General features: G+C 39.5%; 4 protein-coding genes across 14 annotated transcripts in view; 3 read left to right on the forward strand and 1 right to left on the reverse strand.

The window, feature by feature from the left end:
• Positions 1–2,883, forward strand: part of LOC306834742 (uncharacterized protein) — a 97,745-nt gene extending 94,862 nt beyond the window's left edge. For all 5 annotated transcript variants that reach the window (XM_079360883.1, XM_079360882.1, XM_079360880.1 and 2 more), the window contains 2 exons: positions 51–166; positions 286–2,883. In XM_079360883.1, the coding sequence (XP_079217009.1) occupies positions 51–166; positions 286–487 (318 nt within the window). In that variant the 3' untranslated portion in view covers positions 488–2,883. The remainder of the gene's footprint in view (positions 1–50; positions 167–285) is intronic.
• Positions 2,884–3,339: 456 nt separating this feature from the next.
• LOC306835323 (apolipoprotein D-like) lies at positions 3,340–4,647 on the forward strand. 2 transcript variants are annotated; one of them, XM_079361791.1, is made up of 5 exons: positions 3,340–3,486; positions 3,591–3,695; positions 3,835–3,956; positions 4,093–4,181; positions 4,275–4,647. In XM_079361791.1, exons 1-5 carry the CDS (start codon positions 3,472–3,474, stop codon positions 4,508–4,510), a joined length of 567 nt encoding a protein of 188 aa, XP_079217917.1. In that variant the 5' UTR covers positions 3,340–3,471; the 3' UTR covers positions 4,511–4,647. The 2 variants fall into 2 exon arrangements, with proteins under 2 accessions (XP_079217917.1, XP_079217918.1); XM_079361792.1 differs by having other exon boundaries at positions 4,093–4,177.
• A 759-nt stretch (positions 4,648–5,406) lies between these two features.
• ggh (gamma-glutamyl hydrolase (conjugase, folylpolygammaglutamyl hydrolase)) lies at positions 5,407–8,516 on the forward strand. The gene is made up of 9 exons (XM_079360893.1): positions 5,407–5,586; positions 5,736–5,844; positions 5,933–5,983; positions 6,694–6,778; positions 6,861–6,999; positions 7,500–7,606; positions 7,752–7,842; positions 7,922–8,056; positions 8,159–8,516. Exons 1-9 carry the CDS (start codon positions 5,508–5,510, stop codon positions 8,275–8,277), a joined length of 915 nt encoding a protein of 304 aa, XP_079217019.1. The 5' UTR covers positions 5,407–5,507; the 3' UTR covers positions 8,278–8,516.
• A 463-nt stretch (positions 8,517–8,979) lies between these two features.
• Positions 8,980–15,722, reverse strand: part of dpp6a (dipeptidyl-peptidase 6a) — a 205,729-nt gene continuing 198,986 nt past the window's right edge. For all 6 annotated transcript variants that reach the window (XM_079360889.1, XM_079360888.1, XM_079360891.1 and 3 more), the window contains 7 exons: positions 14,879–15,073; positions 14,366–14,420; positions 13,494–13,593; positions 12,917–12,975; positions 12,732–12,804; positions 12,551–12,624; positions 8,980–12,010 (listed from right to left, as the gene is read on the reverse strand). In XM_079360889.1, coding sequence (XP_079217015.1) covers positions 11,861–12,010; positions 12,551–12,624; positions 12,732–12,804; positions 12,917–12,975; positions 13,494–13,593; positions 14,366–14,420; positions 14,879–15,073 — 706 coding nt within the window. In that variant the 3' untranslated portion in view covers positions 8,980–11,860. The remainder of the gene's footprint in view (positions 12,011–12,550; positions 12,625–12,731; positions 12,805–12,916; positions 12,976–13,493; positions 13,594–14,365; positions 14,421–14,878; positions 15,074–15,722) is intronic.

A 15,722-nucleotide genomic window follows, 5' to 3' on the forward strand; every position in this document is an offset into this window, starting at 1 on the left:
AAAAAACAACATCTGGCAGCTTCTGACGCTCTGTGTGTGTCTTCTTTCAGGGAGACATTATGTTCAGGAACTGGCGGTCAATTTTCATTGGTGACGGAGGACTAATCGATTCCAGGATACCAATCTACTCTTTTGACGGCCGGGATGTTTTAGCCGACCCCTTCTGGTCTGTAAACTTTCATGCCTTCCTTTTCTTTTCTTTTTTTGCTCTTTTAAAATCTTTTTGTAGCTTATTTTTTAAAATGCATTCAACAATGTTGATAATTTGCATCATCCTTCTCTCAGGCCTCACAAGAACATCTGGCACGGCTCCACCAGCAGGGGTCTCCGGGTGTTGGACAAACACTGCGAGACGTGGCGAGCGGACCACATGTCTGTAGTGGGCCAGTCATCGAGTCTGACCTTAGGTCTGCTCCTGGGTCAGCAGACTCGGAGCTGTTCCAACCAGTACATCGTTCTCTGCATCGAGACACACAAAAACTATTAAAACGCCGCTCATACCACTCTATCAAAGAAGCCACCACGGCCACCTTAAATGTTGAACACTCGGGGAACAGTTTGAGTGCCTTTTTATTAACAAAGTCGATTTCAGCAGATCTTTGGTGCTTTGTGTAGCATTTTGTGATGTTTGTTTTGAAACGGAGGATTACATCTAACACCCTGTCTTTCAAGAGGATTTAAGGGCTTGTTTCTCTTCCGTCTTCTGGGTTTTTTTTGCCGGAGGAGCAAGAAGATTAAGAGGCAATTACAAACTCTTGACATCAGGCTAGTTTTAATCTGGGAGTCTAAGCTAACGCGACGATGATGCTCTTTGTGTTTTGAAGCAATCTAGAAGATTTCCCCTTATATTCAACCAGTTGGCACATCATTTAAAATGCAACAGACAGGCCGGTCGATTTTGTAGCAGATGTGCTAATTTGCAAAAATGTCAACATCTCTAAGAGAATGTGATAAATATTGTCTAACGTTAGAACGATAGCTGCAGCACCTTTCACCTGTTTGTTCAAGGGAAGTGGAGTCATTGCAAAAAGACACGCCTGTGTCATTTAAAAAAATAAACAAATGACAAAATGAAGTGACACAAATGGCTTCTTGCACAAGGGTAGGTATCATTGACTGTATAGAAGAGGTGGACATTGGTTTGCTCACTTAACTTTTTTTTTAAAACCTTGAATGTGGCATGTTCGCTTTTCTCGAGCTTGGTTGCTGGAGAAAGGAGCCAGTAATTCTGGAAAAAAGGGAGGATATGCATTGCTATGCCTACATCACCATTGACAGGTTGCCATAGTTGTAATCTGTTGATCAACAAATAGCCACACTTTTCCTGCTTAATTGTCCATTTTATTCAAGATGGGACCATATTTAACGCAATTAACATCATTGAAAACACTTAAAACGAGAGATCAAGAACATAAATTCTTTAATTTAATGTTACTAAGGGAATAAATAAAGAGGAAGTATTTTCTCATTAAGTGGTAACCTCCAGTGGTGTTGAAAACTGAAGCCAATGGGGATGTACTAAACAACTGCAGTTCCTTGACTGTCCACTTGAGGCTCACTGCAAAAGCCCTTGAAGTCCCATTGACACCAATGTTAAAATGCTGATTTTTACAGCAGAAATGTAGATGTTTTTCAGGCTTGTGCACACAAGGTCTGGACCTACAATCTAACTGTATACACTGTACCGGATGATTTTTTTTAGATGATTTATACTCATCCATTTTAAAAATATATAGGCTAAGAGTTATGCAAACGTTTACAAATTGAGAGGAATGGGCGGACGACTACAAGCTGTCCTCTTTGCCTGTTTTTAAGTTAACTGAAAGTTAGTTGGAGATATCATTTCCAATATGGCAACCTCCATCATTGAGTTTCAAAACTCCACCTCAGAAACCAACGAGTGACGTTGATGAAACTACGTCCATGTTTCATGCAGTCTGTGATTCTCATTAGATTATATTAAATCAGACCCCCTAATTATCTGATGGAGTTGCCCCCTGATGGTCATTAGCAAAAATGCTGTTTTAAGACACTTTAGTTGTCGCTTCCCTTTTTTACAACGTCCACTTCTTATATACAGTCTATGATAAGAACCCAGGTGTGTCAAGGATTTCTTCGTAAACATTGTCTTACTGTCTTTTTGTCTGTCAATAGACCGACAATGCAGGGATTCGCAGCTGTCCTGAAACGTGGTTGATTTTACCAACGAAACCTTTCCAAAGACTTGTGATGGACGCAGAACGTGCGACTTTCACTGTATTGTTTACAGAACAGAACGAGTTTCAAACGTTCAAACGAGTTTACTCAATATTCAAAGACCATTTTTTTCCTAACCTTGAACAGTCCCATAACCAGCAGTGGGACAAGCATACAGCCAGTGTTGCCACCAAAGTAATTTTTGATGCACTGTACTTTATTATTTTTTTAAACATTTTCTAGTTCTAACATTTTATCCTTAAAGTGTTGTGTTGTAGTTTTTCCTCAAACATCTTTGTGATCTCACGTCTTAGCAGTTCTTTCTCTCAAACGGCTATTTAATTTAAATCCAATGATTTATTTATACCGTCACAGCACATAACATGAAATCAGATGACAGAATTTAAGAATGTAATTTATCGTTTGTTGTTTGTCAGATGATTGTCTCTTCTCACTCTGTGCCTCTTTTCTATTCTTTGTACAGTTTTTGTGTAATGTTACGTTCATAGATTTTTGAAGAATGTCGTCAAAGCAGTCCAAACTACACTCTCACCTAGTTTAACAAATAAAGTTCTGAAACAAGTTACATATTTCATGCTGAATAATACATCCTAAGGGAAAAAGTGAGAACACTTGTTTTGTATAAATATTGGTGCTTCGTTGAATAAAGTTTTCTCTTTTCGTATACTTCTTTTGTTTCTCATTCGAATGCACGATAAACTGAAATCTGACATGACGAGAGAACCGGAAAGTACCCTTCTGAGGAATACACAGATCTATAAAAAAAACAAACTAAAACAGTATATCATAGGCTACAGTTTTTGTTTGCTGCAGAGAACTTTCTACGTTCACACAAACAGACTGATGTTTGTAATATTCCTACGACAAATTCTTCAGATTAATTTAGTTTGAATCTGTTTCAGTATTCCTGCAAAGATATATAGATAGATGGATAGATAGATAGATGGTTAGATGAAACAAAAGTAGTACATTGTACTGGATGTGAGACGACTGTGCTGCACACTGAATGTGAAAGGTTCTAATGTCACAATCTAAAAATAGCTCCTCAAACACATTTACTATCCAAAGGTCACTTTTTCTAAAAGTTTTCACCTTGTACTTGTGGTAATAAGTTAGAGTACATGATAGAGTACAGTTAGAGACATTGAGTTCTTTCACTCTTCTTTAACTTGCTCATCTTTTTCGAGATTTTCCTTTTTTTACATCAGAAAAGATTTTTGTGAGGTTTTTTAATTTTTTTTTTAATATTTGGACATGAAGACCTTCCAGGTACTGTGCCTTAAAGTGACAAATATGTTAAAAGTCATTGAATGTCTACTAATCATACAATATTGTGGTTTAACCACACTAACGGTTCACCTCTTGATGTAAAGGTCCTGTTTGTTCTTCTCCTGACTGCTGCAGCAGCTGAGGGTCAGTCTTTCCACCGAGGCGACTGTCCACAGCCGTCCGTCCAAGAGAACTTCAATGTTACACAGGTTGTTCACAGAGTGGTTTTCAGATCCATGCAGTGTTGCCTTTCTGAACATTTTGATACACAAGTTTGAATTTAATGGGTTGAACGTGTCATCAAAAATCACCTGTACTAATTTAGAATCATTGCACGTTTCATTCTAGTACATGGGCACCTGGTATGAAGTAGAGAAGCTACCGGCCATGTTTGAAAGAGGAAAATGTAACCAGGCTACATACAGTCTGCTCGATGACGGGACTGTCAAGGTTCGCAATGCAGAGCTGCTGTAAGGATCTAACTAACCTGCTGCCTGAGAACAAATAATGCTAGTTTGTGGTCATAGCTGCTCAACATTGTAACCTGCATTGGGATAAGTATGGAAGGAAGATATTTCTTGCACTTTCGTTCTGTGTTTTTCACAGGCCGAATGGGAAGATAAGTTCAATTGAGGGTGTTGCCAAAGTTAAGAACTCGTCTCAACCTGCTATTCTGGATGTCAGCTTCTTTGTAGGTAAATATACTCTTTTTGTAACTCTTTTTTTTTCTAAAAAGATTTTCTAAAACACTACATTGCCGAACATTTTTCTATGCGACCTGCGTCCAGGTGCTCCAGATGCTCCATACTGGGTCCTCTCCACAGACTATCACTCATATGCTCTGGTGTACTCTTGTTCTGATTACTTTGGCCTCTTTCACGTCGACTTCGCCTGGATACTGGCTCGCACTCGGGTGTTGACTGAGGACATGGTCCTTCAGCTGCACGATAAGCTGGCTGCTGCTGGTGTAAAAGTGAATCGCCTTACGGTCAGTAATCAGACAGGATGTGATGTCATGACCTAAGTTGTTTTCAGAAGTTAGAAAACTAGAACTGTATACATTGAATTTAACCATGCAACTTCTTCATGTCCTAAATCAGTAAAAAAAAGCATACTGTATAACATCACTGTCAATAAAGAAATGCTTTTGATGAAGTGACATTTTTGTGCTTCATTTTCTCTGCTGTATTATGTACACACAACAATGAATGTTGCTATCTTTCACTTATTACATTTTAAGGGGGAGTTGTAAATGGTGGTTGTATACTGAAATAAAATGTGTTTGCAGTAAAATATTTTAAGCTGTTTATTTGTATGTAAGTACATTCATACACAAACATACATGCATACATACACATACTGTAAATACATACACATACATGCATGCATACATACACATACATGCATGCATACATACACATACTGTAAATAAATACACATACATACACATACATACATACATACATACATACATACATACATACGTATGTAAACTTTTATCGTCATCATCATCATTATAATTAATTTATGACTACTGTATTTCTTTTCTACATCCAATACATGCCTACTGCTTGGCCAATATGTCAAAAAATAAAACATTTTCCTTCATAGACAACGACACACGTTCAGTCAAATAAAATAAATAAGTAGCCCTCCATAAACATTTAGCCGAAATACCTCGGAAGCGTCTTGGACAGCAAATAACAGGTAGCCTCCTCGGTATGTTAGCCTAATTCTTTGTCAAAAAAAACAATCAAAAAAAAAAAAAAAAAAAAAAACGCTTCCGTAGTGCTAATCAAATTAAAATCACGGTATGTCTCACCTCGTCTCAGTTTATTTGCACGTTCTCATGCTATATTGAAAAAAAAAAAAGGCAACGAATGTAAGTACATTGATTTAGGGGCGTGCGTAGACTACTTAATAGGGGCACAAGACTGTCCGGCAGCACTATTCGCCAGTACACCAGCTGAAGAAGACGAATTTACAACCAGCTCGCGTTTGTTTTACATTCAGACAAAACCATGTTGCCATTGATTTGCTTTATTCTTTTATGTACGTCGTGTTATTCTTCAGTGACGAGGAATGACAGACCAATTATCGGTAAGTTTATTAACCTTCACTGAGCTCTCTCGGGGTTTGTTAAACGTATAGGCTACGTTTGGCTTTCTTTAGTTTTAGTTTAAGCTTTAAAAAAAGTGACATCGTGCTCACGTCGTGCGTTTAAACTGCTTTTGCATTCTTCTATGAAGGTGTTCTTGCTCAAGAGGTTCGCAGGCCTCAACTCAATCAAAACTCCTACATCGCTGCCTCTTATGTAAAGTCGCTGGAGTCCGCAGGAGCGAGGGTCGTCCCTGTCATGTGAGTTTTTATCTAAAGTAACAGACACAGTACAAGCTTGTATAAAAACACGTAGAACAACCTAACCTCTTTCTTTGTATGTTTACAGGATTAACCAGACACTAGAGGAGTATAAATCACTGTTCAACTCCATAAATGGGTAATAAGTGTTTCTAAAGCAGTAAACCCCTTACTTAACGTTTTTTTTTTTAATGATGATCAAAGCAAGCACAGTCTGGGAGGGCCACAAGTGTATCAAACCAGTTAAAATATATCTACTTTCTTTTGTTTATGTAATCCACTGATCACACGTCACTCTAAAATTTTCACTGGTCACTTTAACCTGCCATTCACTGCACATTATGTTTTTCATTGTCCTGTTGAGCTCACCCCACTGTAGTCCTCTGTATATATCCCCCCCCCCCCTTCTACTTTGGAGTTGTATTTATGTTTGTGTTACTATTTTATTTGGTTTTTGACTTTTTTTGATTCTGTACTGCTGCTGCTGTAACGCCGGAATTTCCCCATTGAGGATCAATAAAGTTATATCTTATCTTATATTTTAGAGTTAGGAGGACAGTCGATAGAGCTACTGACTCTATCGACTGTCCTCCTTCAGGGCGAGAGAGTGAGGAACAACAGCAGAGGTCACAATGTGGCCTGGGCCGCCCACTCTTGAGGACTTCTACACATGGTGCGCGCTGCGTCACACTCCACTAGACTACTGGCGCCCCAGTTAATTTTTTTTTTTTTACTGCAATACCCAACCTGCTGTATTTATTCTTTGAAGGGAGCACACAACATTGTGTACATGAGCAGGTTTCAAGGTGTGTCGGACTCACTTTCTGCATGTTGTTCCTTCGTTTACAGGATCCTCTACCCGGGTGGATCGGCCAACATTACCTCATCTGGTTATGCAAGGGCTGCAAAAATCCTTTATGAGCTGGCAATTGAAGTAAAAGCTTAAAATACTTGTACATAGCTGGATTAATAAAGTATCAGTGTTTGATTATGCCTCATTATGCGTTTTGTTTCAGGCGAACCAGAAAGGCGACTATTTTCCGGTGTGGGGAACTTGTCTTGGATATGAGCAGTTGACTGTTTTGACAAGTGGAAAAAACCTTCTTGTAAATACCAACACAAGTAATGTAGCACTGCACCTGGACTTCACTAATGGTTTGGCTTTTTCCTTATAAGGTTATGTACGTTACTTATCAATAACATAGCTGCAGTTCTCCTGACATATTTGTACATATTTTATCTCATTTAGGGCTCGAAACCGAGTCAAGAGCAAGACGATAAATACCTATTTAAAAAATCGTCATCTTTTGTGCCATAACTGTAACACCTGAAATGCTGCGGCCGAAACCTGCAGACAAAAATGTCATTTGGAATATAAGAGAGAGTCGTTTACCTTCTTATCAAAGTAATGATAGACAAATAGCCAATTAGTGGTGGTCTTGATTTAAAATCCAGTCTGCTTAGTCTGAGAGCAAAACGAGGCAGATTAAAAATGCTCATGAGACCGAGACAAGACCACATCTTTAAAAATGATACCAAGACCCATCTCAAGTACAACACTAGAAGCAGTCCTTATATATTGTATGAAAATGTGAAAGTGTCTGAAATGAAGGACTTTGAAAATATATATTTATATTTATATTTTTTTTTCACAGAAACCAGAGACAGCCGTCTGTTTAAAGGCTTTCCTGCAGAGCTGATGAAAGAGCTGACATCTGAGCCGCTGACGGCGAACGCTCACAAGTGGAGTATTGCACTGTCGGTATGTCACTACGCTGCTTCGATCTCAAACTTTGAATTTAAGATATGACATTTTTCTCCCTCCCTTGATACATTTTTTCAAAAACAGAAAAAAAAGAGGAGCAAAGTGGGGTTCATTTAATGAAAATAACCTCTGTTTCTTTCAGACTCATGAGACTAATGAGGAGCTAAACAATTTCTACAAAGTCCTCTCCACTAATACAGATGGAAGAGTTGAATTTGTGTCAACAGTGGAAGGTAAAATCTAAGTAAGACACAAGTTTACGGTGAGAAATAGCACAAAGAAATACTTTTCTTTGTTATTTCTTTTCGGCAGCTTATGATTATCCAATTTACGGGACACAGTGGCACCCAGAGAAGAACGCATTTGAATGGAAATTGGCTTACATCCCACACTCTTCTTCAGCGATAAAGACCACCTTCTATGCGGCTGAATTTTTTGTCAATGAAGGTATGAACACAGCATTATTTATGGTTTATAACAGTAGTTTTTTTACAGCATGAAACCATTTTGATCTGTAAATCTGGTATTGATTGATTTTTCTTCTTACAGCCAGGAAGAACTTGCACAGATTTGCCTCAGAGGAGGAGGAGAAACAAGCCCTGATTTACAACTACAGTCCTGTTTACGCTCACTCCAGCAGCATTTTCGAACAAATTTATTATTTCTGATACGGATGGCTGTTTGAATTCGCTTCTCAGCCTCTGATTGGCTGTCTCAATCCTGTGACTTGTGAATGTTTGCATGTGATTTGCTTTGTTTGATTTTGCACTTGCTGCACACAATGTTTAACCTGTTACCAAAGAGGTTGGAGACTGTGACTACATTAGATGTAACGTATAAGAAGATGAGTTTTTTCAAAAAGGGTCAAGTGATGTGATGAAATTAAATGGCATTTTGTTAGCAGCTAGCTTGTGAATACAGTGCTGCGTTTGTATCTGAAATGCCAAATACTAACTTCTACATTTCTTAAAGACCAAAGAGATGGTTAAGAAGAGAAAAAAACAAATCTAAATCGATCCTTACTGAATGCTAATGTAGCTGTGTAACACATGTACCAGGATACACTTGTTTTTAGATGGCAGGTAACATCTTATTACAGCAATATTCTCCAAAGCCACCAATCACCACCACAAGAGCATCAAAAAGAGACTGAGGGCTGATAAAATATCTATTGTTTTATTCTAACATTGACCTTCATGCCACAACCTGACATCAATCTTCTTCTATGCTTTGGATTACAAAGGTGAGCGCCTTGAAAAAGTCTTCGATAACTGGCAGGAAAGTTCAATGTTATCCGTTTGCATTTGTAAAGTCCAACATCAACTGAATTCAAGGACAGCAACAGGAGAACAGAAATGAATAGTCAGATGTATCTTCCAAAATGCTTTATGCACAAATAACACTCAGGTAATATTGTTTCTTTTTTTTCAGAATAAAATGATATTTGAATAACATTTACACATCAAACTGACGAGACTTGGATCTCAATCACAATACCACTGGAAATGTAATTAATGCAATCCAGTAAGGAACATTCAAGATGTCAAAATTACCAAGTGGAACTGAGCTATCGGGGAGTGCTGCAATTGACCTAGTAACATGCACTGAAAAGCAACACAAATGGCCATTCTAATAAGAAACTAAAATCATGGAAAACTAAATGTGCCTGAAGAAATAATCATGTTACCTGTTTGCTTATTTGATTCTTTAAGTTCATACATTTTCTTAAATAGATACATCAATTCTCAGGGTATTACACTATCCTACCGGCTTTTTGCCCTCAACCTTAAAGGTCACATATTATTCTTGTTTTTTAACATGTTAAAATACGTCTTAAAGGTCCTAAAACATGTCTGAGGAGTTTCTTGCCCGAAGTCCACTCCTATGTTGTGTTTTTTCACATGTATAAGCCCCTCTAATTTTAGCCTTGCTCAAAATAGGCCTTTTCTGTTTCTATCGCTTTAAATGCAAATGAGCTGTGTCTGACCACAACCCGATCTGGAAGGGGATGTGGCTGGCATTTTAGTGTTTACAATGAAAGGGCGGACTCAAAGGTGCAGAACAAACTGTGGGAGTATCATCTACCTGGTGGAGGGGTGACAGTCCTTTGTGATGTCACAAAGGGAAAACGACCTGGAAAGGATGGACTTTTCTCAAACTTGGGGGGTGTGAAGACCGAATAAGGACATATTAGTGTTGGAAATACATGGTAAATAGTACAATATGTGACCCTTAATCAATGTATTCTCTCAATTAAGCCAGTTAACAGTAAAGTAAGACCACTTTCATTATCTAACCCTGCAGTTTCTGTACTGGTTACAAGTTCCTTCACCTACCTGTCTTACAAATTGTATAAGCAATGATGCATGCAAATTCTGTACATTTTGGTAAGGTGTAATGTTTTAGGGCAGAGAATTAGAATTTTTAAATTAAAAATCATTGTTGTTGTTCAGTTCAACAATCAAATGATTGGCTTTTTAAAAGTAACTAACCACATATAGGCCATTTGTACCAGCTATTAAATTTTAAATATAGCTTGCATTTTGGGAAACTCGTCCAATAGCTTTCTTGATGAGGGTTAAGTGAAAAAAGACATTTAATACGGTTAAACCTCTCCATAAATGTATAGTTAAAACCAGGGAATTGGTTAGTTTAGCTTAGCTTAGCCTAACATAGACAATGCAAACAAGCTAAAAATAGCCAAGGTCATAACCTCTGAACGGTCAAGAATTTAAACAATTCAGGATTAACTGACGATACATGTACTGCTGGTTAAAATCATGACTAGTATAGTGTAACAGCCAGGCTAGCCAGCTTCTATTTTTATGTTAAAAATCAAGACCGAAGAGAAGCTAAACTTCTAATCTGTCAACATGAAAGCAAATAAACGTTTTTCCCAAAATGTCAAACTATTTTCTATAAAGTTAGCGTCATTGTGGTTCATAAGTGTAGTCCTGCAGCAGGATGTTTTTCTGACAAAGTAAGGCACGGTGACTAAACAATGTAATGTTTTGTTTTTTTTAAAGACATATGCTAAAACTGACGCTTCACAGTAAAACCGTCAGAAATTAACTTCAAGAAACCCAAGACATATTTCATCGTCATCATCTGCCTTCAGTTAAAGGCAGGGTTGGTAATTTTCTCCAGATGCACTTTTTGAGATTTTGGCTGAAATTGTCTTCAGGTCCGGACAGAAATGAAAAACTCTTGCTCTGAAAAAGGGAAGTAGAAAATCGATCATCTGTAGCAGTTATAAGCCTGTAAAAACTTTGACCAAGTTCTGGGACGAGGTACCAATCTGATGGGACAATCATGCCTCCCTGCTTGTTCTCTATTCCGTGTGTACACAAGCCCAGACTCAGAGAATTAGGTGAGGTCTGCTTCAAGACCTTGATCGAGCACAGAGGGGAGGGGTTGGGTGCAGATGGAGCAGTGAGGGAATGCTGCTTTCAAAATCACGCACGTTTTCAAAAATTACCAACACTGCTTTAACCTGTCACCAAATCTTTGCAGCTAATCTGAAAAAAAAAACAGAACATAAAGCTACAAGATGAAACGAAGATCAGGGTGAACATGAACAATGAAGAAAATATATCCATAAGAGCCGAGTGAATGTTCGTGTGCTATTTTACATACTGTAAGAACAACTGACACAACCACAGTCCAACATGAAAGTTCTTCACGACTTTAAAAATAGTTACATTTCCAGAATCTGCACAATTCCAGACACGCAGTATGAACACTGGCAACCAGTGCTTTTTCACCAGGCGTCTGATTTTCAATAATATACAAGCCCACGAGTTATGTGCTATAAGGTTTTTCCCCTCACAACTGAAAAGTCTGTGTGAGAGCAGATGCTTCCTTCTGCTTTTAAGGAGCTTCGTCCATCCTGCTGTGGAGGACACCACCATGTTTTACCAATCAGTATATTCCAAAACATCACGTTAGCTCTTCGGTCTTTGTCGACTCTCTGCAGGGCCTTAAAGTTTAAACTCAGGGCAGAGGATGAGAGGATGGATGTAGAAATAGATCGCCGTCTGCTGGAAAGGCAGTCTCCGGTTCAGCATGCGGACAAAGGGAGCCCAAATGCAAACCAAATCAAACTGAGCAACAACAGGTGAGAGTTGCATATTGTGGACAACTGTATGCTTGAGGTTGTGCTTGAGCACAGGGACAGGATGAAGGTTTAGGTAATCGAACGCATGGGTGGGGAAAAAATATTCTGGGGCACAGAAGCCTCGGGAGGCCAAGCTAACCCTCGTCTTCACTCTCCTCTTCCAGCACCTCCTCGAACACGATCTCTGGTAGTCTGAAGCATTCCTCGAAGAAGTTCACCAGGGACTGACTGAGGTGCTGCCTTGTTGCTTCACTGTGAATGAAGTGGCCCTCATCCGGGTAGATCTGAAGCACAAAGAAAAGGTGTGCAGGAGTGTTTACAAGTTTACAACCAAAAATATTCTATTGAAATTAAAAAAATATATCAAAGACACGTTAGTTGTGATTCATGTTGTGGTAAATGAATAACCCATTTAGCACTTCCTTTCTAAATTGGGATTTAGATTTATTATGGTTACCATGTCTACAGGCGTTAACATAATCATATTAAAGCAACAAGGAACCAGGTTAAAGCACACGTGAACAGTAACCTGTCAGTCAGCCAGTCAGTCAGCCAGTAATAAGCTCCGATGAACATTCAACTGAATTACATTGTATCTTAATTGGATTAGCCCTGGTGTTATTGCCGGATGCCCAAGAAGGTCTCATAATCTCATTATGTGGAATGAAGGCATTGTGAATGAGGGCTAATCCTCCGCCTGCTCAGGGATCCCTCCTGGATCATAAAGCTCCCAGAGGTTTGAGGAAAAACCGAACCAGGCGAAGAAAGACAGCCGGAGAAATCGGACCAGGAGCTGATATTACAAAGAAGGAAAAACCACGTACCTGTAAGGTGTAGTTGGCTTTCTCATTGATGAGCTGGGAGATGAATTTTGCCGTGTGCTGGAAATGGACTTTTTCTATGGGAACAGAATTCAATAAAAGACGAATGTTAAGGACTGAAGTATTTTCCCCCCCCCCGTTCATGTGACATTAAAATGATTTAGTAAGGTTGTGAAAACCCTACCATCAGCTGTTGGATGGATAATGAGAAACTTCTTATCCATGAACTGAGACGCTCTGTGGGCTAAATTTGCCATCTGAGAAGAAGCGAGACGAAGCAACACATCAGATTAAGTGAGACACTTCAATTTCTTTCTCGAGTGGAATTAAAAAAAAAAAAAAAAGCAGAAGAATCAGATCGGATCTTACTGTGTACGCTCTTGGATCAGGTTTAGGCAGTCCCAGATATCGCTCGGAAAATGCAGAGGCTACAGAGGAGAGAGCGTCGAATTAGAACGCCGTAATCGAAACCCGCCATCATTTGATGAACACGATTGCTTTCTCCTTTCTGTCCAACCATTTTACCGGGGAAAACCTACACTTCTCCACATCACAATTTATTCACCAATCTACATATTTTTACGACTTAACGTCCCCTTCATTTGCACTTCCAAACTTATACAGTGTCTCTTTTCCCCTCTGGCAAAGCAAGAGGAATCAAATAGGCGAGAAATCATTCACACCGTGACGCCCAGCTCCTACTTAATTTGCAGTTTCCTGACTTGGTGAAACTGCAAGAGCACCATCTCTCCTTTTACATCTCTGTCTCTGTACTCTGCACTGGTTCTATGTTTTAAACATATTATTCTTCTGGTACTGGAGGCCGCTGTGGTTAGTTCTGTCTGGTTCTGTTATTATTGGGGTCTTGGTTTATCTGAGAACTTCACAATATTCTTTGAAAGATTTTTTATTTTTATTTTTTTTACAGAACTGCAAACAAACTTACCATATAATTCAAAGTCGGTGATGGGTGAAAGAACAGCGCCGCACTTCACAGGCGACTCCTCGCCACTGACCAACAAGCTGGTCACAAAGCCTCCGTACACCTGAGGGAAACCAAAACGCACGTTCAGGTTATTCAACATTTCTGCAAGGAGTTGTGCTGTGCTCCTTGTTTACGCGTCATCAACATGAATTCAAGAACAAAAGCAACTTAATAGTCCAACATGGATGTTAGGCGAATGCTCACACTAGCCCCCCCTCTCCCATTTTCCCCGCTGGCCTGCACTCACACTGGTCCAGGACTAACCACGCCTGAGCACGGTTACCTCTTGTAGTTTTTCTAATCACACTTAATGTTGTTCCTTGCTAGACAGCTACATAACTGACTTTTTTTCTAAATCGTCTGAGTCAGATACAGCCGGAACACTCCGGTAATTCCTCGATATTAGATCATTCCAGATGTGTTTGTTCACCACCTTATTTGCCTCTATGAAGGTTTATTCTCTGATGGGCCCACTGCCCAACAGAAATGTAGTTTTGCTTATGTAAATTATGTAATCTGAATTTATGCCTGACCTTGTGCCGGAGAACATCTTTTCAAAAGCGTGCCAGGGCCGAAGGCCGAGGAAGTGAACCGCCCTTGAGCAAGGAACTGAACACTCAGACTGGTCGAACTAACTGGACTTTAGGTACCAAGTGTAAGTGTGTCCTAACACACACACACACACACACACACACACACACACACACACACACACACACACACACACACACACACACACACACACACACACACACACACACACACACACACACACACACACACACACACACACACACACACACACACACAGGACAGACAAAAAGTCTACTCACCTTTCCAAAAGCTCCAACTCTGGTTTTGTCAATGTAGGGCTCTTTCAAAAGGAAACTATAAAAGATGGAACATTATTGAAAAGTCACAAGCTTCAAACCAAAGCAGCAAAACAAGACAGAAACTTTGAGAAGTTTGTTATTGCTTCTCTGCTTGATGCTACAGTTGTTTGTTTTTCTCTCCTTCTTTCTCTTTCTATCAACCTAACACAGATGGAGCCGGAGGAGTCTGGTTCTGCTCGAGGTTTCTGCCTGCCTAAAAGGATGTTGTTGTTGTTGTTGTTGTTTTTTTCTCGGCATTCTGACTTTTGTAAATGATGTGCTCATGGTGGATTAATGTTGTGTCTTTGTAAATAATAAAGCAAAGAGTCCGGTGTAGACGTTATGAATTGGGGCGGTACAAACAAAGAGATTTATTGATATAAAGTGATGAAGTGTTGTTAGTGTTAATTTATTTTGTGTCAACTTCTAGACCGATTTAACGTTGGACATGATGAGTAGAAGTATGTCTCATACTTGAGTGCATCCTTCTGGTTCTGCTCCTCGTACACGCCCAGTTGTTTCTGGATGCGATGCAGCAGGTTTGTCCCCTGGAAGCCGCTCCCTCGCCCGTCGCACCGCACAACCACAGCGCCGAAGCTGCTCACCAGCACCGTGGCCCAGTCCATGCTGAAGCGCTCCGACACCATCTGGCCACCAGGTGTCCCGTCTCTACATAAACAACAACAGTCAACCAGACAAAAGCGATGCTAAATTTGCTGAATGTGTCATATATAAACGCAACATAATCAATTCTTTGGCTTTCTTTTCAAACACATTTGGCTATGCACTTTTTACTGTGGGTATCTCTGAACTCGAGCTGAGTTAAAATGGGCCAAGAGGTCCTGCAGATCAGAGGCACAAGGATAGCAAAGTGCTTCCGTCTTTTTAAAATGATCATCATTTTAGAAAGTCTCTGCTCCATGTCGAATTATTTGAGACATGCTAGTGTTTGAGCTTTCTCCGTTTAACTAATGTGGCATACTGTAGCTGTTATTGAGGCACACACATTATACAAGCATAACAGAAAAGCCAAATCTCTTCATAAATTTCAGCTGCAGACTAAAGCATATGAATATGAGTTTTTTTGATACTTTGACATGGCATCGGTTGCACTGGATTGCTCTAACAGCATTTTGTTGTACTTATACAATGACAATAAATATATCTTATTTTATACCTGGTGCCCTGAGGAAAGACATGTTAATGAAAGACCGGGCTTGGACAGAAAGAAATCCTCCTGATCTAGCTCGTGTCAGAGGGAACAACAATGCTCCAAACTTTTTCCAGGAGGCCTCCATTGATAAACACAGCCATGTCC

The sequence above is a fragment of the Symphodus melops genome (assembly GCF_947650265.1).
Source record: "Symphodus melops genome assembly, chromosome: 14".
Lineage (NCBI taxonomy): Eukaryota > Metazoa > Chordata > Actinopteri > Labriformes > Labridae > Symphodus > Symphodus melops.